The sequence below is a fragment of the Theropithecus gelada genome, chromosome 5, assembly GCF_003255815.1.
Source record: "Theropithecus gelada isolate Dixy chromosome 5, Tgel_1.0, whole genome shotgun sequence".
Taxonomy (NCBI): domain Eukaryota; kingdom Metazoa; phylum Chordata; class Mammalia; order Primates; family Cercopithecidae; genus Theropithecus; species Theropithecus gelada.
In genome coordinates this window covers 156255036-156275800 of record NC_037672.1, presented here as the reverse complement: position 1 = coordinate 156275800, position 20765 = coordinate 156255036, and the positions used below count along the sequence as shown (strand labels likewise).

General features: G+C 36.0%; 1 protein-coding gene across 7 annotated transcripts in view; it reads right to left on the bottom strand.

The window, feature by feature from the left end:
- Window positions 1-20765, bottom strand: part of RAPGEF2 (Rap guanine nucleotide exchange factor 2) — a 260165-nt gene that overhangs the window by 37529 nt on the left and 201871 nt on the right. For all 7 annotated transcript variants that reach the window (XM_025385707.1, XM_025385709.1, XM_025385708.1 and 4 more), the window contains 2 exons: window positions 17515-17646; window positions 7060-7237 (listed from right to left, as the gene is read on the bottom strand). In XM_025385707.1, the coding sequence (XP_025241492.1) occupies window positions 7060-7237; window positions 17515-17646 (310 nt within the window). The remainder of the gene's footprint in view (window positions 1-7059; window positions 7238-17514; window positions 17647-20765) is intronic.

Here is a 20765-nt window from a genome sequence, read left to right as displayed (position 1 = left end):
TGAATTTCTTGCAGGTACACAAAGAATTCTGTCACTGTGGAAATGATGACACTTACTTGTTGAATTAGAGTCAACAGTTTACACTGTAACTCCAGTTCTAACGCCACTAAAGACATTACTAAACTTCAAATGGGAAATTTCAATTGTAAATGAGATACAAGGCTTATTATCACATGAGTGAAAAATGAAAGGTGGCTCTGAGAATTCTCCAAGTCAGTTGGTCCACTTCCGTGCCTTTTGGGCAGGTGGATGCCTACAATAGTCAGCAGAAATAACTATATTTAATTCAAACATTCTAAGGAATATTTTCCATGGATCAAATCTATAAAAAATGATCAATTAAAAAATTAACAACATGATATAAATGAAAATGAAAACTGATATACCATTTTTTAGCCCACAAGTTGGCAAAAAAGGAAATTTGATCGCTCTTCCTTCCTGTGGGGATACTGTGGAGAAACAGCTTACACCTTAGTATGGTTCTAGCTGTTGATGTCACAGTCTCTTCAAGTCCTGGGTTTTCTATTTTTAAAAGTCCTGTATTTTCTTATCATTCAGTAGCTTTACTAATTACACACTAAGTTCTTTCCTTACTCCTCACCATGGCTCTGTGAAGTGCGTTTTCTTTTTCATTTCATAGGGAGGAAACCAAGGCTCAGCATCAGCACCATATAATTAAGAGATGGCAAGACCAGGCGCGGTGGCTCGTGACTATAATCCCAACATTTTGGAAGGCTGAGGCAGGAGGATTGCTTGAGGCCAGGAGTTTAAGATCAGCCTGAGCAATCTGGCAAGATCCTATCTCTACAAAATATTTAATAAATTAGCCACGTGTGGTGGTGCGTGCCTATAGTCCCAGATACTCAGGAGGCTGAGGTGGGAGGGCTGCTTGAGCCAAGAGTTTGAGGTTATAATGAACTGTGATTGTGACAATGCACTCCATCCTGGATGAAAGAGACTCTGTCTCTTAAAAAACAAACAAACAGGCCGGGCGAGGTGGCTCACGCCTGTAATCCCAGCACTTTGGGAGGCCGAGGCGGGCGGATCACGAGGTCAGGAGATCGAGACCATCCTGGCTAACACGGTGAAACCCCATCTCTACTAAAAATGCAAAAAAAAAATTAGCTGGGCGAGGCGGCGGGCGCCTGTAGTCCCAGCTACTCGGGAGGCTGAGGCAGGAGAATGGCGTGAACCCGGGAGGCGGAGCTTGCAGTGAGCCGAGATCGCGCCACTGCACTCCAGCCTGGGCGACTAAGCGAGACTCTGTCTCAAAAAACAAACAAACAAACAAACAAACAAAAAAAACCGTGGCAGTGACATGATTCAAGACCATCTGCTTCCAAGGTCCTGTTGGACTTTAAAGGCAGTGGTAAAGAGCACAGGGTGTACGTCAGACATTTAAATGCTTACTAGTTGTATTACTTTGGGTAAGTTGATCAATTTCCCTAAGGCATACTTTTCTCATTTAAAAAGAAAAATACAGTATCTGCTTTACTGGATAGCTGTGAAAATAAAATGCAGTAAAGACAATAAAAGTCTGTGGCACAGAGTAAATACTCAATAAATGAGAACTGCTATTACTGTCATTATTATAATAGCCATGATATCATTCAAACTTTCGGCTAAATAAAAATTATACTAGATGTTTCTTGTACATAATCAAACATTTCCTATGTAAATTCCTTTTATCTGTTAAGCTTTAGTGACAAATTTTATGTTCTCGGATACAGTTTGTTAATTACTAAAACAAAGCACAACAGAAAAATATATTCTGTGAATATATTTTCCCAGATACAACATTTCTGGAAGGACAGACTTGAGTGGTTTTCTCTGGTCCAGTTGGGCAATGGCATGTTCTGATTGGACTCTATGTCATCCCTCCTATATAAGACTTTTCATTACACAGGGGAGCTCTGGCAACAAGCAAAATGATAATGACAGGTGTACCCAAAGATTCTGTCCAATAGGACAGTGCTGTGCAAACTGACTCAGATTTATGTGTCAGGAAATCACTTTACTTTTGCTACCAGTATTTTTTTAAAAAAGAAGTTAAACTATCAAAGCACATCAGTTATAGAAAGAATACGTTCTGTTTCATGAAACTTTTATTTCTGGAATGAGTAGGAGTGTCTGTGCTGTACCATAAAATGTATTTATTCCTGGAGAAGCAGTAAAGCAATTCTGAATACCATTGCAAGAGATGACCCATATCTATCATATATGGGAGCCAGGAATCATTGTTTTACCAATGCACTGACCTTTTGATTTGAATTATAAAGGCAAATGAACAAGTCATGGTCCTCTGAAGCACATCTCAGTTAACTCTGCAGTTTCCAGCTCTGTTTTCTTTAGCCTTCATCCCTCACCCCTCACCATAAACTATGACACTATTACCTATAGACCATGCATTTTACTTTTTCCCACCCCTTGTATTTGCTAAATTTCTTTGGACAAGCAAAGATTCGTGGGTTTAAGAAAAATGTGGGCCAGAAATTGTCAGAAATGTTTTGAATTTAGTATCTGTTTAGACAATAATAGAAGTCAAATAATTATCACATATATGATCAGAGAATAAAAAGTGGGAAAAAATACAAAGTACCTTCACAAGTATTTGTTGTAATAATTTTAAAGTGCTTTGTGTAGACATATTGTTTGCTTTTTGGCAGACTCTTAACCTATTAGTGGGTCATGAGATTAATTTGTGATATATGAGTAGTGGCTAGCATTAAAAAAAAAAAACCACAGGCTAGAAGAATCTGTGTATCATATATTATAAAAATAAAGGAGACAGAAAGATCAAATAGTAAATGTACATAATTATCCAGGCTCAGCTGAAAAACCAGAAATACATAAATGCTAAACCAGATGGCATCTAAGACTTTTTAAGATTTCAAGGATTCAATAATGGTATCCCTGGTTTTTAGATAATTTCCATGCTATATTATACTAGATGATTGGACCAATTTTTAAAAATAAAGAACTATTTTATAACCAATCATATATATATATATATATATATATATATATATGCGCCATATATATATATATATGGCAGCAGTCTCCAACCTTTTTGGCACCAGGGGCAGGTTTCGTGAAAGACAACTTTTCCACTCTCTGTGGGTGCGGGGGGGATAGTTTTGGGATGAAACTGTTCCGCCTCAGATTATCAAGCACTAAAGTCTCACAAGGAGTGCACAACCTAGAACCCTTGCATACGCAGTTCACAGTAGGGTTTGCACTCTTATGAGACTAATGCCGCCGCTGATCTGACAGGAGGTGGAGCCCAGGTGGTAATGCTCCCTCACCTTTTGCTCACCTCCTGCTGTGCGGCCTAGTTCCTAACAGGCCAGGGACCAGTACCAGTCTGTGGCCCAGAGGTGGAGACTCCTGCTACAGGGGTCTCAAAACTCTGACAATGACACAGGTATCACACAGACTTAAAAGTGCTCAGGGTAGCCAAGGATTCAGAGCCTGGGATGGATAGTAGGAAAATCCTCAGGACACATGAAAAGAAGCCACGGATGGGAGAAACAGGACAATTTTCTTTTGTATTTCTTAGAACAATCTATAGAATTATACACGTACCTATTAGAATGATACACTATTATGACCTATTTAATGTTTATGGAAAAATATAAAGCTTTAAAAACATTTTATTTACAATGTACCATTAAAAAAAAAACAACAAATAATTAACTTACAGACACCAGAAGCCGAAGCCCATTCAGAAAATTAGCTTATCCTGGTTTGCTTGATACAATTTTATATAAAACATTTTATTAATTTTTTAAAAATACCCGGGGTTTGTATAAAGAGATCGAAGTAGTCTTCTACTTTACTGTGTCAAGCTCTCAAAACAAAAAAAATTTTTTTACAACTATTCAATAATGGAGTACCTACAAAGTTATGAGTTCCAGGGCAAAAATTAACATGATACAGTCCCTTCCTTCAAAGTACTGAAACAAAACTATATCCAAGAAATCTATCAGAACCCAAAGGGAATTTTTTTCTTCCTGCAGCTCACAAAAACATGTTCACATATTAGCAACTTCATTTGATTCACCTTAAACACTCACGCATACACTCATGTGCATGCATGTGGACATAATCTCTCCCTTTTTTGCAGGGGAAGAGGAATCTAAAACATCAATCATACAGATGTTTGTATTTTATATAAAGGGTGTCTATTTTAACTAAATCCTGGAGGATGAGTTGCATTTAACAACAGCTAAGCAGTTCTCACACATTTTATTTTCAGGGAAATAGAACACAAAATCTTTCAAGGTCTTATATAGAACAAACAACACCCTTTAGGACTTGTTTAATGTTAGTGTTTTATTGCTTTAAATAAATGTATATTTCATAGCTGCAAGCATGATAATCATCACTGCTTCCAAGTAATAAATGCTGCTCCCTGTAGGAATTATATTGACAAGCACTTTTTTTTTTTTTTTTAAGATGGCTTTTTATTTATTTGTAGGAATCACCATGGCTGCTGCTTTCTAGAGATTCTGGGAGAGAGGGCTTCTCAGCTATCAACTGAAAGTCTTAAATTTCCAGGAATGACAGACATATATTTTAATAATCAGCATTTTCTTCCACAACTATTTTAAAATGAACAGATTCAAAAAAGATAGATTAGTTTATAAAATGGCAACTTCCAAATCAATCTATTCATAAGCAATGTTTCACCTATTTTTTTTTTTAAAAGTACCTATGAACAAAGATTCTGAATTGAAATGGTAAATTGAACACACTTCCAATTTACTTCTTTAAAACTACAGGGGATTAAAAAGAAAGAAATTGGCAAGGGCAAAGAGGGAGAACATGAAACGCACATTTGGACACTGGAAATCAGCTGAACATGTGGTATCGGACCCAAGAAAGTGAACAGGGAATTGGAGAGTGAAACCCCATTTTTAGAAATTGTAAATCAGATTAACATGCAGTATCAGAAACAGGAAAAGTATAAGCCTAAGTCTTCAGGGGGTGAAACAGAACCATTCCACTCAGGCCACTCCCCTGCTTCCATCAGCCCAGCCTCTACTTTACTCTTCTTCACTGCACTCACTGCCTGCAATGGGTTTTACTTGTTCACTTGCTGATCACATGTCTCCCCTAATAGATTGCAACGAACAAGGACTTTTGCCTTTGTTCAGCACTGAGTGAGTTGCCAGGACCTAGAAAACCTACAGCACATAGAAGGGGCTCACCCACCCACATTAGCTGAATGAATAAATAATAATTACCATACATTATTCATCTATAAAGAGTTAACAATTCCCGTAAATTATTTCAATTAAATTTTGAATGTCTAATCTAAGGTTTTGTGTTTTTTTTTTTTTTTTTTTGCCTTTAATTTCCTAGAATATTTCACCATTCCTGAAATGGTGAAAGTTTTTCCTCATACATGTTTGTGTCACTCAAACTCATGCAACAAGCCACTCCACACCATGGAATTATATCTAATTCCAACACATTCAGTTCATTTAACTGCTCTTCAAATATGTATTGGCCCAAGAGTTGGGGGAGCGGTGCAACAGATGAGCGAGGCTCAGGCAAGGGTGGCTATAGACCCTGGAACTCGCACGGAAGGATGACTCTCAATGGAAGTTGCTCTCATTTCCAGTGCTCTAAGAAACAAGCCAGAGTCTGGGAGGCATACTCAAACCCAAAACAATTACTACACAACCAACTCTTGCTATGATGGAAAGGTCGATATAAAGCTACTTAAATTTTTAACCTCTGGGTACACTTAAAGTCACTGCAGCACAATTCACAATAGCAAAGACATGGAATCAACCTAAATTCCCATCATTTATAGACTGGATAAAGAAAATGTGGTACATGTACACCAGGGAATACAACACAGCCACAAAAAGAACAAGACCATGTCTTTTGCAGGGACATGGATGGAATTGGAGGCCATTATCCTTAGCAAACTAACAGAGGAACAGAACCTGTAAGTGGGAGCTAAATGACGAGAACACATGAACACACAGAAGGGAATAACACATACTGGGGCCTTTCAGAAGGTTAGCGGGTGGGAGGAGGAGGAAGTTCAGGAAAAATTATCAGTGGGTACTAGGCTTAAAACCTGGGTGATGAAATAATCTGTACAACAAACCCCCATGACACAGGTTTTCCTATGTAAGAGACCTGCACTTGTACTCCTGAACATAAAATAAAAATTAAAAAAAAAAAGAACAAAAACAGCAAAAGAAAAAAAGTCTCAACCATCACACAGCTTATATGCCACTAACCTGACATTTTGCTCTCTCCTTCCACCCACTTGAGTCTTCATATGAAACCAGAGTAGAAGCAAATTCATTATGACAATTTTACCAACTGCCTTTATGTTTACATACAGAAAACATGAGCTTAATAAAAATAGGGCTCACGAGGAAATTAATAGAAGTAATATTGCTTGAAAGTCTCATTTTATTTTATTTTTATTTTATTTTATTTTTTTTTTGAGACGGAGTCTAGCTCTGTCGCCCAGGCTGGAGTGCAGTGGCCAGATCTCAGCTCACTGCAAGCTCCGCCTCCCGGGTTTACACCATTCTCCTGGCTCAGCCTCCCGAGTAGCTGGGACTACAGGCGCCTGCCACCTCGCCCGGCTAGTTTTTTGTATTTTTTTAGTAGAGACGGGGTTTCACCGTGTTAACCAGGATGGTCTCGATCTCCTGACCTTGTGATCCGCCCGTCTCGGCCTCCCAAAGTGCTGGGATTACAGGCTTGAGCCACCGCGCCCGGCCGAAAGTCTCATTTTAACTTTTTTCTTTTTTTCATCATAAACTAAGCTTAAGAAAGGGTTTATGTGGAAAGAGTTTATTAAGAAGTTTCATTCACGTTATCATTTGTAGATTCCTGAAGGTAAGACTGAGTAAACTTGATTTTTTTCAATTTTTGTCCAACAAATACTATTGTTTATAAAAAGGAAATTAATAAATTAATGATTTTTAAAAGTCTACCAGTCTTGGGCTCTTATTTCATCACGCAGTTTTACCACTGAATATTTTTAATTGCTCTTAGATTCATTTTACTGTTCAAGCTTACCAATGTCATCATCTGTCCGGTCAATTGGGTCCTTCTCCAGGCAGTCTCTCACAATGTCCCTGCTCATCAGAGGATCTGATGCTCTCTCAATGTCTTCTTCATCGTCATCATCCTCAGAATCCACTGCTGTTTCTGGCAACCCACTCAGGTCCATATCACCAGCCTCGCTTTCTGTGGCCTTAAGACACACACACACACGCACACACACAAATTAAAAACTATTTTAAGTAAATAAATCTTTGGGGCCCAAAGAAATAAGAGCAAGTCTCATTCAAAATAATGCTTTTGTTATATTTATTTTTCCATCCAACAACTACGTATGCACCAGAAACTACATATAACAATTACTTTAACAAAATATGAGTGATTCCACCTCCTATTAAATTTTTGGTTAGGAATAATGACTTTATCTCAGTAATTTTGATTTCTTATCTGAGCTGTCATATGGCATGTGAAACACAGTAGAATAAAGAAGAAAAAGGTAGCATTTGTTTTCACTCCATTTTTCAAAGAGAATGGCTTAGGCTAACAGCTTAAGGGTGACAATTCTGAGGAATTCCTTTTGCAGAACAGGTGTGAATTTATTAATGCCAAGAAGCCCGGACCATTTCACCCCTATTAAATAGTCCTTATGGAAAAATGAGCCACAAATCAAAGGTAACTTGATAAATATGCAAATGAAACATTAACAATTAGATTATCCCAATGACTAATGTTAAACAATAAATTGAGAAACACTATAGGAGACCATATGCTTAGAGGCAACATGCTCTTTCTTTCCACTCATCAACAAAGGTGATCACATCACCAAATTTCAAGTTATCAAGATACTTGCAAATTTTCTAAGTCACTGGAGTCACACATTTCAAGATGGTCTCTTTTGTTGGACTAGCTCAATCCTAGAACAATTATCCTTTCTACGTCACTATGTAGCCTTTTGTGACTATCATCTCAGCAATATGTATGTATGTATCATATAGATCTTATTTGACATTATATACCTAGACTTCACTTATCAGTTAAGCACAGTAAAAATGAATTCAATTAAATATTAACTATATCAATCTTGAACGTGTTTTTCCAAATGAAATACTAAAATCTTGAAAACATCTTATTATAGCTAACATTAAATACTTTTTTTTTTTTTTTTGAGACAGAGTCTTGCTCTGTCGCCCAGGCTGGAGTGCAGTGACCAGATCTCAGCTCACTGCAAGCTCCTCCTCTCGGGTTCACGCCATTCTCCTGCCTCAGCCTCCCGAGTAGCTGGGACTACAGGCACCCGCCACTTCACCCGGCTAGTTTTTTGTATTTTTTAGTAGAGACGGGGTTTCACCGTGTTAGCCAGGATGGTCTCGATCTCCTGACCTCGTGATCCGCCCGTCTCGGCCTCCCAAAGTGCTGGGATTACAGGCTTGAGCCACCGCGCCCAGCCACACTAAATACTTAACAATGTATCAGGTAGTGCTCTAATTGCTATGTATTTATTAAGTCATTTAATCCTTGAAACAACCCTATAAAGTAAGGGCCATTATTAACTTTTATTATTCCAACACTTAGGTGAAGAGAAATAATTTCTCCAAGGTCGTGCTGCTGATAAACTGTGGAATCAAGACTAGAACCCAGGAATTCTGGCTTCAGAGTCTTAACCGCAATCTAATCTGCCTCTTTTTAACATTCACTGAATACGAATGTGGCTTATATAAGGATCTATCCTTTTCCTATAATTTAATACTTACAGAATAAATTGTGCTATTTTCTCTTTCTCCCTTCCTCCTCTCCCTCTCCCCCTCTCCCCTCCCTCCCTCCCTCTCTCTCTCTTTCTTTTCTTCTTTGTTTCTTTGAGACAGAGTCTTGCTCTGTTGCCCAAGCTGGAATGCAATGGCATGATCTTGGCTCACTGCAACCTCTGCCTCCAGGGTTCATGAGATTCTCATGCCTCAGCTGGGACTACAGATGTGTACCACTGCACCCAGCTAATTTTTGTAATTTTTGTACTCTTAGGAGAGATGGGATTTTATCACATTGGCCCAGCCAGTCTTGAACTCCTGGCCTCAAGTGATCAGCCCACCTCAGCCTACCAAAGTGCTGGGATTACAGCCATGAGCCACCACGCCCAGCCTGTGCTATTTTCTTATCAACAAAGTTTCAGTTTTGTGAAGTCCTGGTTCATATCACAGAATATAAGATTTAATCCTACATTTTGAAATAACACCAGCATGTGTTAACAATGAGTTTTAATCACATTTTCTGTTCTTTAGGTACAATTTCCTGAACTAAAATGCATATATTACTTTTTTAAAAAACTTAAAGGGAAAATAATTGAAGACAGAAAACCTAATGTTTATGAAAGTTCAATGGCCTGGTCATTAATAAGCAGAGATACTGCAGGCAGGAGAGCAGTAAGCCACAGCAGCCCATACAGACAGAACTGTGACATACTCAGAAACACATCTCGTAATTTAAACTCAAAATTAACTGCATCATTGCTAGATTCAAGAAGGAAACTGAAGTAGAACTTGATGTGATATAGTATGCCAAGGTTCTGGTTAGAGAAAACAGGTCAACATTGTTATCAGCATCTGACCCTGAAGTCTAGAAATATAATTTGCTAATGCTTGCTATGATCACATTTTCACCTCAGTATCATCTTCACATTGAAGACTATTACTCATCACCTTATATTTTCAAAAATATTATCAGTTCTCTATATAAACATTCTTTAATATTAGCACAGAGTGAAGGACACTACCAAAGACAGAAATTTAAAAAATCTTTATTTTCAATAATAATTTATATAACTAAAAGTTTCTTTAATTTTAAAACATCTAATGTATGTGAAAAGATTGAAATATATTTTATACCACCCCAAAGAAATAACTATCATTTAAATTATTTATATTTAAGTCTTAAGCAGAACATAAAGACTTTCAACTGTCAGCTGGATTTCTCTCTCCCAAACGGAACCTTCCACTTTATTTATGTATAAGATCACAGCTGCTTGCTATCTCTATGTGCATTCCACGCTTTAAGAAACAAACTATTCATAACATTTACTAAACCAAAAATTTAGAGATTATTTAGAATAAATATCCATTTTACCTTAAAGTACTACATATTCCCTAAATCATACTTTTTAAAAGAATGTGATAAACAACTTTTCAGGGACCTACTAATTTCATAATACCACCGCCTTGTGGACAAGATGTTTAGAGACTGAGGAACACAAACTGGTCTCCAGAAGGAGTACTAAACTTAAGAAGAGTGCCTAGAATATAGTATTAACTGTGTGAACAAACTCAGTTTCGTGGCTCCGAATCTCACCTCTACTATTCATGATGTGATTTTAGCAAAGTCACTTAACCTCTACAAGCCCATCTTATCACTGATGTAAACTGTAGATACAGCTTGTTACTATTCACAGGACTGCTTTTGGATCATACATGGGAGAAGCCAGTCTCAAGGTAGATCAAAAGTCCCTTCCTCAAGGGGACGCAGTCTTCATCTTAGTACTCGTACACCTTCTACCTCTCCCCATACCATCAATGAACCTTGCACACAATTTATATTTGTGGAATTTGACCAAAAAATCCCAAAAAATTCTGTTAAATGCTGCACTCTCCTTGTAAAACAGTATCTTAGACTAACTGCACCAACACATTCTGGCCAACTGGTTCATACAACAATTATAAAAATAGTGATCCTATATTGAATGACTATCATATGTATCTAGCACTGAAGTTGATGTTTCAAAACAATAATCTTCATATCAATTCAGCAAGTTAGTATTATTAACCCTATTTTACAGAGGAGAAAATGTCAAGGAAATTAAATAAGTTGTTCAATGTAAGCAAAACAAAACCCAGTAACTGGCTAGGATTCAAAATCAGGTGTGACCAATCAAGAAATACTAAGTACGCTGCACTTTGCTCAACATTCTCAATAGTCTTATAAGAAATAGTTGAAACATAATACAGTAATAAAATGTTTTCAACTTTGCTAAGTCATAAAAGATACAAAGTTTAAATACATATTTGCATTTAAACATAACACTTATTGTTTTCTAGCTTCCTCCAAATAACACTACTAAGACTCATGTGTGTCTTTAAGCCCTTTTTTTCTAAATAAAGACACTAAAACAAACGCTTTATATTTAAAAGTTTATCTGGATATATTTGTTACAGGAACAAGGAGAAAGGTTTAGCCGAGTAACTCCTGTCTAATTTCCTATACATGTACAGACTAACATAGATTTTGCTGTCCATTAATATTTAAATAGTGATATTCTTTTAAAAATAATATTCTCAGATCAATGCTGAAAGCTCCACTATTTAAATCAAAAGGGACTAAATCTATTCTGCTATTGTGAACAGTTCTTAAAACCAATTTATTTTACATTATTTTAAAAAATCAAGAAAATTAACAAAAAATTTTTTATGCCATAAAGCTCTACTGAAGTATTCATATAACTAAAATAAAAATCAAATACTGCATGTTTTATCAGTAAGCACTTTAAAATCACTTGCCAAAAAAGTTTTGCTTATTAAATGCATATATATGCCTAAAAGAGAAGAGTGATTTTTAAAGCTCTTAATGCAAATCGTTAGGTTGCTTCCCCAAAATTACAGTCCTACAAGGAGTATATAAAAATGTCTATAAATGTTTATTTTAGGTAAGAAAATCTGTGCTAATTTGATAGGCAGAATAATTTCATATTTAAGTCCTTATATGCTCAATTACTACTATGTTTCAAATACTTAAGGTGTAGACATTTGCATTTTCTTTTCTGTAAGTTACCTACTACTGTCCTTTGAACATTTCAACATTGTGAGCTGACTATTTTTCTAATTTGCATAAATCAGTTATATTCTGACTTTAAATCTTCATATCAATTGATGTTTTGATTACAAAATGTTTTGATCCTTTACTAAAACACTGTTTGCTAACTCTTTAGTTTATCAGGAATTTATTTTAATTACGATACAAAATGAGAATACAAAATGATTCCCCAACTCCAAAGACCATTTATTGAATGATCCATCACTTTATTGATTTATGAAGTTTCCTCTATCACATATTACATCCTTACACGAGTTCAATTTTGCTGGAACTCTCTGTTCTATTGATCTATCTATTTTTGTATAACTATTTCCGGTTAGCCTAAGCCACTTGCTGTGATTCTGATGGCCACACCATTTAACCAGGAACTTATCATGGCTGGAAATGGCGCTGTCTCGTATCACTAACTTAGGCATTAAAGCTTTCAATCACCAACAACCTTCTATTCTTTCGACCTGGCCCCATCTGCTTCTAAGGTAACCTTTTTTCAACTTAAGAAGGATCTTTGCTCAAGACTCTACTACCTTCTATGTCTAGTGTTCACACCTCCTGTCTCAACTTCCTTTCATATCCAGCTTATACTCCCATGTCTATTATTTCAATTACATTAATTCAACACATCTTTACTGAATGCCTAAAATTTCCTGGCACTGTACTAGGCTCTAGCAGAAAAAATGGAGACAAGACAGACAAGTTCCCCGCCTTCTTGAAGGTGTCATTCTACTAGGCAGAGAGACAACATAAAAAGTAATAATTGTTTCACTCAGTGTTCTAGGAAGGAAACAAAAAGATTAGGCAGGAAAGGAATCAAAATGGAGGATTTCCTTTACAGAGGGTTATAAAGAAACAACTCTGAGGAGATGATAGTTGAAAACAAAGGCTGAAAAGGATCAAGCTAGGAGAAAACATTCCAGGCAGAGGCATACAAAAGCTGTGATCTGCAGTTAGAAAACTGCTTGCCTTGTTGCTCCACCTGTCTTTGTATTACAGTCACTTAACAAATTTCAGTCCTGGGTGAAGTCAAATCCTTGCTTTCTTTGTGCTTACTGTGGAGAAAATTACTTAACAGAGCAGAGAAATCACTTTATATTTGAGGGCACTAACTCAATTCAGTCTCCATTTCTCTGGTCAATTTGTTCTACTCTCTGCAACTATTATTTCAAAACTTCTCTCTCCTTAAAACTCTCTACCTGCCAACCCTCTCACTCTCAACAAATGAACTCAACTCTTCCGAGAGAAAACAGAAGTCTAAGACAGGAACTCCCTCAACTCCCAAACTCCCCAGGATGTGTCCCTGTTAAAACAGAGGAGTGTTTCTTCTCTAAAGGTTAGTCATTATGAATGACTAAGAATTCACTCACGAATTCCTCTCTTCCCACCATCTCAGCAACATTATTCTATCCATATCTCCCTGGTGTACAGCATTCAAATTCAATCTGTGTCCATCTCATGAGCGTTTATTCTCACTTCAATGTGACAGGAGACCTCTGAAATCAGAACTGTATGAAGATTAAATGGGCTGCTGTGGGAGAAAGTTGCTCACCCTTGGAATTGTTCAAGAATAAACTGGATGCTTGATTCACAGGAGAGAAGCAGAGGATTCAAATGTAAATTTGGAAGTTGAACCAGGTGCATGTCAGACTTCTCATTTTAAGTTCTGATTCAAAGATAATAGAAGTGGTCTACTGAAAATCTCTACTAAATGTTAAGTTTTGCACAGCCAATAACTAGATCCTTAGATACATCTATGGATTTTTCCTTATGATGGATACATACTTACAGGCTATATGCCTGTCATCAAATTTGAAACAAATAGCTTTGACAATCAACTATAATGATATGCACAGGGATCCTCTTCTTCATCTACACCCTAAGATAAAGCCAGATAGCAGGCTGCAAGCTCCAACTAAGTTAGAGTAATTAGGAACTCTCACCTACACTCTGGTTTCACAGACATTCAGATGATAACCAGGGGCAGAAGAAGTACCATCTGCATTTCCTCATGTACTTATCCAGCCTATTCAAGGTAAAAGCACATATGACTAGAATTCCCCTCAGAATATGCCTCAATCAATTATACAAACAAGTTACTTTTTTGTTTTTTGAGACGGAGTCTCGCTCTGCCCCGCAGGCTGGAGTGCAGTGGGGAGATCTCGGCTCACTGCTGTGACAACTTCTGAGGCTCAAGAGATTCTCGTGCCTCAGCCTCCTGAGTAGCTGAGACTACAGGCATGCATCACTACATCTGGCTAATTTTTGTATTTTCGTAGAGATGGGGTTTCACCATGTTGGCCAGGCTGGTCTTAGATTCCTGGCCTCAAGTGATCTGCCTGTCTTGGCCTCCCAAAGTGCTGGGATTACAGGCATCAGCCACTGCACCTGGCCAAACAAGTTACTTCATTCTCTTAACAGATATACCTTTTAGGAGTTTCATCCAAGTTTGTATTTATCTGATGAGAACAGTGATAACTGTTGTAACCTCAAGCTGTATTCTCACTATAGATTTTCAATATGTATAATAATAATAATTCAAAGTTTAGAGGACAAAGGCTCTGCCATAATATTTCAATTAATATAAGCTAAAGTACAGCTTTTATGTATACTGTTGATTGTTTTACACACGGGAACTCTTCGATAAATGTTTAGAAAAATCAACTTTCAGAATAAATGGTGTGTTTGTGTGTATGTGATGTGGAAGTAAACTGAGAAAAGTATATAACTAGCATACTGTCTCTTTAAAATAAAATTATTTTCCAAGATCTACTAAATTCAGGACCTAAACGAGTATGTCTTGTATTGATGGTATTCTTAATTGTTGACTAACTTTCCATAATTAAAAAAATAAAAACGTCACTGACTAAATACAACAATGATCCTTCATAACTATATTGTCTCTAAAGAAAGTTACTTTTATGGCTTTTTCATGCCACAGTTCCTAATAAGCCAAGAGTTATTCTTTGTAAAGTAAGAATAATGTTATTTTGCTTGAAACCATATACAATCCAATAGTAGTAGAATGTATTTGAAGGCCCAAATAAGGATTTTTTGTGTATATTTCAGTCTCTTTTCCTAACTTTGCATATTCAAAGCTAATAGAATATTTCTTAAGAATTAAAATTATTTTGTTTTAAAAACATTTTTGGAATCCCATAGCTCTGGCTTATTTTCTATCCATCAGTATCATAAAAATTTATTTTAAGCAGATACTAAATCTAAAGGTAATTTTTAAAAAACACAAGGAAGATAATTCAATGATCCACTCTGAATAGGCCCTTCCTTTTGTCACACTCAGTATGGACTTTAACAAGAAAAACTTGTAATATTAGACAAACCTACAGCCAACATCTCACTCAACAGGGAAAAGTTGAAAGCATTCCCTATAAGAACTGTAACAAGGATGCCCACTTTCCCACTCCTATTCAAAATAGTATTCTAAGTCCTAGCCAGAGCAATTAGGCAAGAGAAAGAAATAAAAGGCATCCAAAATGGAAAAGTGGAAGTGAAATTATCCCTGTTCACTGACGGAGTGATCTCATTATATATAGAAACCCCTCAAGACTCCATCAAAAAATTTTTAGATTTGATAAAAGAATTCAGGGAAGTTTCAGAATGTAAAATTAATGTGCACAAATCAGTAGCATTTCTATACACCAATAACAATCTAGCTGAGAACAAAATCAAGAAAGCAATCTCATTTACAAGAGCTACCAAAAAAAAAAAAACAAAACCTAGAATATATTCAACCAAGGAGGTGAAAGCTCTACAAGGAAAACTACAAAATACTGATGAAAGAAATTGTAGATGACGCAATGAGAAAACATCCCATGCTCATGGATTGAAAGAGTTAATATCACTAAAATGACCTTACTGCCTAAAGCAACATACAGATTGAATGTAATTCCTATCAAAATCCCAGCATCATTTTTCACAGAATTAGAAAAAAAAAAAATCCTAAAGTACATATGTAACCACAAAAGAGCCTGAATCGTGAAAGCAATCTTGGGCAAAAAGAACAAATTACACTACAAGGTTATAATAACCAAAACAGCATGATACTGGTATAAAAGTAGGTACATAGATCGATGGAACAAAATAAAGAATCCAGAAATAAAGTCACATATGTACAGCCAACTGATCTTTGACAAAGCCAAGAACATACACTGGGGAAAAGCTACCCTTTTTGATAAATGGTGCTGGGAAAATTGGGTTGCCATATACAGCATAATGAAACTGGACCCCTATCTTTCAGCATATTAAAAAAATCGACTCAAAACGGATTGAAGACTTAAGACCAAAAGCTATAAAAATACTAGAAGACAATCTAGGGAAAATTCTTTTGGACACTGGTCTAGGCAAATAATTCATGACTAAGACCTCAAAAGCACAGGCAACAAAAACAGACAAATGGGACTTAATTAAACTAAAAAGCTTCTGCACAGTAGAAGAAATAATCAACAGAGTGAACAGATAATCTGTAGAATGGGAGAAATATTTGCTAACTATGCATCCTACTGGGGACTTACATCCAGAACCTCAAACAACTGAATAACAACAACAACAACAACAAAATAATCCCATTAAAAAGTGGGGAAAGGACATGAATAGACATTTTTAAAAGAAGACATACAAATAGCCAACAGACATATGAAAAAATGCTTAATACCAGTAATCATCAGAGAAACGCCAATGAAAACCACAATGAGATACTATCTTTCACCAGTCAGAATGGCTGTCATGAAAAAGACAAAAATAGTAACAGATGATGAGGATGTGGAGATAAGAGAACAATAACATGCAGCTGGTGGGAATGTAAACTAGTACAACCTCTGATGAAAAACAGTATGGAGATTTCTCCAAGAACTAAAAACAGAACTACCATTCAATCTACCAATCTCATGACTGAGTATCTACCCAAAGGAAAATAAATCATTATATCAAAAAGGTACCTGTACCTGTATGTGTCTTGCAGCACTATTAACAATAGCAAAGATACAGAATCAACCAAAATGTTCATCAATGGATGACTGAATAAAGTACAGTACATATACGCAACGAAATACTATTCAGCCATAAAAAATGAATCATGACTTTTGCAGCAATATGGATGGAAGTGGAGGCCACTATCTTATTTGAAATAAGTCAGACACAGACAGACAAATACCACATTTTCAGTCACAAGTGGGAGCTAAATAATGTTTACACATGGATGCAGACTGTGGAATAAGCAGTGGAGACTCAGAGCATGAGAGAGTAGGGGGTGGATAATGAGAAATTACTTAATGGGCACCATGTAAGTTATTGGGGTGATGTATAACCTAAAAGCCCTGACTTCACCACTATGCAATCTATCCAAGCAAAAATTTTACACTTTTACCCCATATATTTTATACAAATAAAAAAATAAACACTTTGATAACTTGTAATAGCAGAGGCAGTACAATTAGACAGTTCTACACCCTAAAAATAACATATATTAAATAAACATTAATATTTTTTGTACATACATGCACATGTAATATACACACATGTATTTACTTTATAGATTCTATCAGCTGAGAACCTTAAAATGTCTTGGAATAAATGAAAATGAAGCAAATGACAAGGAAAACAGTCTCTTACCTGGTAGATATCAGAAAGACTGCTGCTTCCAGAATCACTAGTGATACTACATCCTGAATGGCTAGAAGAAACGTGGGTCACCTGTGGGTGGAGACTGTCAGTGAGATGCAGTTTTGTGAAATCTGCAGGAAGCTATGGAAGGAGCAGGAAAAACTAGGATTACAATCTGAATCAAGAACTCCAAGAAGACATTTTAAAATTAAAATATCATATTTTATCCTATCCCATTGAAGTAAAAATGGTATTCATTTTCCACATTCACAAATTACTAAATATTGTCTTATTTACCGAAAATCACATAATAATTTTTAAAGTGTACGAGCACACAGTAAGCCTTAAATAACACTAAATTCAATGCTTTAAATAGGTGGGTCTGGTGATTAAGATAAACTTGGGTATTTAATTTAGTTAGCTAAAATTTTCCAATCACACATCAATGAGCAAATTAGGCTACTACTATTTATTAGCCATCACAAATGTAACTTTGTGGCAAAAAGCAGTTTAAACAAGAAAACACATTTAAGCTTCTTTTATACCCAAATGATGTTTAAAGGTTAAGAAAAAAGAGAGCATCTTAGAATTGATGAAGTATACTGCCATACAAGCAACTGTACTAGGCTCTACAAAGAAGAGAGAAGAATGCCATCAAAGATCTTAGAATTGAAAAAGTTATGGACAACACTTACCTATCTATACTCATATACATAAATATCAACTTTCTACATGTTCATGTTTAAATAAAAACAGTCTCTATTAAAATAAACACATTCACTAAGCATCTTTTATGTGTTCTGCATCCCTTATATACCAGAGAAAATGCATTTAAAAAAACCCACTCATACAATGGCTTATTTGACAAATATTTACTGAGTCTCTTTTCTCTTCTTATGCCCTAGTCATGTGAGAATCTAAGAAAACAGATGTAATGTTCTGAAGAATCTTACACTCTTATCAGTTATTACCAATTCTTTTGAATAAAAAAGGCATTTTATCTATAATATCACATATTATACTACTGAGCTATTAAACAGCATTTCAAAATACATGTTAACTAGCATCATGAAATACTGATAACACTCCCTTTTTCCTGCATATTGATCCTATTTAGCTGGTGAATAGTTATAAATATAAGGACTAACTGTTAAAACTTAAATAAATGTTAACCTTAGTAAGACTCCCATCTACCTTTTGAGGTTCATTCCCTCCCCCCCTCCAAAATGTTAGGGCATAGTTTAGAGTAGGCCTCACAAGGGAGACAGTTCGGATTTGTGACAATGCTCAATGGATTTTGATACTTCAGAGCTCCAAGTAGGCAAAATGTATTTATATCCCATATTAATTCAGACCTACTCTCTGAATGGATTACACCCCCTCTACCTTAAGTGAATTATATTGAACAATATTTACATACAGTCTGTTTAGAAATAATAACTTTATGGGATACGAGGCATACAAAGGGAAGATTTAAACATAAACTTCATAGGGGCATATAATTAGATGCCAAATAAATGGAGAAAAATCTATTTGTTGAGGGAGCTTGGAGAAGTGAAATAATCGCAAACCTATCTTATTAACAGTGTTTATAAAGAAACTGGTAATTGAAGATGTTGTAAAATATGTAATATTTAGGAGAATAACAACTTATCTGTAAGGGATAGGCAAATACCTCTAAATTCAGAATTTGTATGTTTCATTCATAATGTAGAATAGTGAAATATTTGCAGGACTTCTTCAGGAACAATTCCAAGATACAAGTTTACAGATATGTATTAATGACTATAATTTTACATGTAGCTAAATAGATGGTGATCAGATATTAAAATAAATAATAGGCAGGATAGAGACCCTTCATTGTCTTAGCTACTCTTCCATTTAATTCAGTCACTTACTGCAGAAGGCAACTGGGGAAACATTACTCTATGGCTTAGAGATGTTAAAAGGCATCAATCAATACATGTAATTAGAGAACAATAAACTGATTTCTATTGATTATCTTTTGCAGACATGACTCAGGTTGACATGCCACATAGTGTATTTTTTTTTAAAAAATTAATGTGTCAAATGAAGATAAAACAATCTAATGAATTTTTATACTTTATTTATTCAGGTCTCACAGAATTCTCTTCTCTTTAGACTCCATCATCTGGTCATCTTCCCTGACTAAGAATTCACTGTATGGAGAGCACTAGGAGCTGTAAGAGCTCCAAACCTAACAGAAGAGACGTTTATCCAGCTTTTAGATACCACAATCTATTCATTTGTGCCTACTTACAGTCACAAATATCAGAATTACATGGAAATGTTAGGCCCAGAACCATAAGACTGTCAAAAGACAAATATTTTTGCTTTTAAAAATTCAATTACATTTAATAAATACTTATTGAATATCTGCCGTGTCATACACTCTGCTAGGCGCAGAGAATATCAAGATAAGTAAGACATTCCTAACTCTAAACCTCTACTACCTCCAAATTCACTGTGTGACAGGAGTTACAAACAACAGAAAATAAATGTTTTTTATTTTTTATTTTTATTTTAAAGACAGGGAACTTCCTCAACTGTCCAGGCTGGAATGTAGAGACACAATCATAGCTCACTGTAGCCTTAAACTCCTGGGCTGAAGTGATCCTTCCACCTCAGCCTCCTGAGTAGTTGGAACCACAGGCACATGCCACCATGCCCAGCTAATTTTAAAATTTTTTGCAGGTAATAAAAAAGGCTCTCTATGTTGCCCAGGTTGGTCTCAAACTTCTGGCCTTAAGCAATCCTCCCTCCTCAGAGGGCTGGGATTACAGGTGTGAGCCACTGCAAACACTGTTTTTATCTCTTTCTCTCCACTATCTGTGTTCTTTGCAGAATGGCATGAAATAATGATACATTAAAGTAAATGATATATACATTAGCATTAATTAAATACCTTTTAATATGAGATATGTAAGAATAGATGCCATGTTCAAAAAAACCTTAAAATCTTTTCCTACCAATTAGGATAACAATACTATTACTATTATTAATTTTTTTTTTTTTTTTTTTTTGGAGACAGATCTTGCTTTGTCGCCCCGGGTGGGGTGTGATGGCACAATCTCAGCTCACTGCAACTTCCACCTCCTGGATTTAAGCGATTCTCCTTCCTCAGCCTCCCAAAAAGCTGGGATTACAGGTGCCCACCACCTCGGCTATTTATTTATTTATTTATTTATTTTATTTGTTTAAGCAGAGACAGGCTTTCACCATGTTGGCTAAGCTGGTCT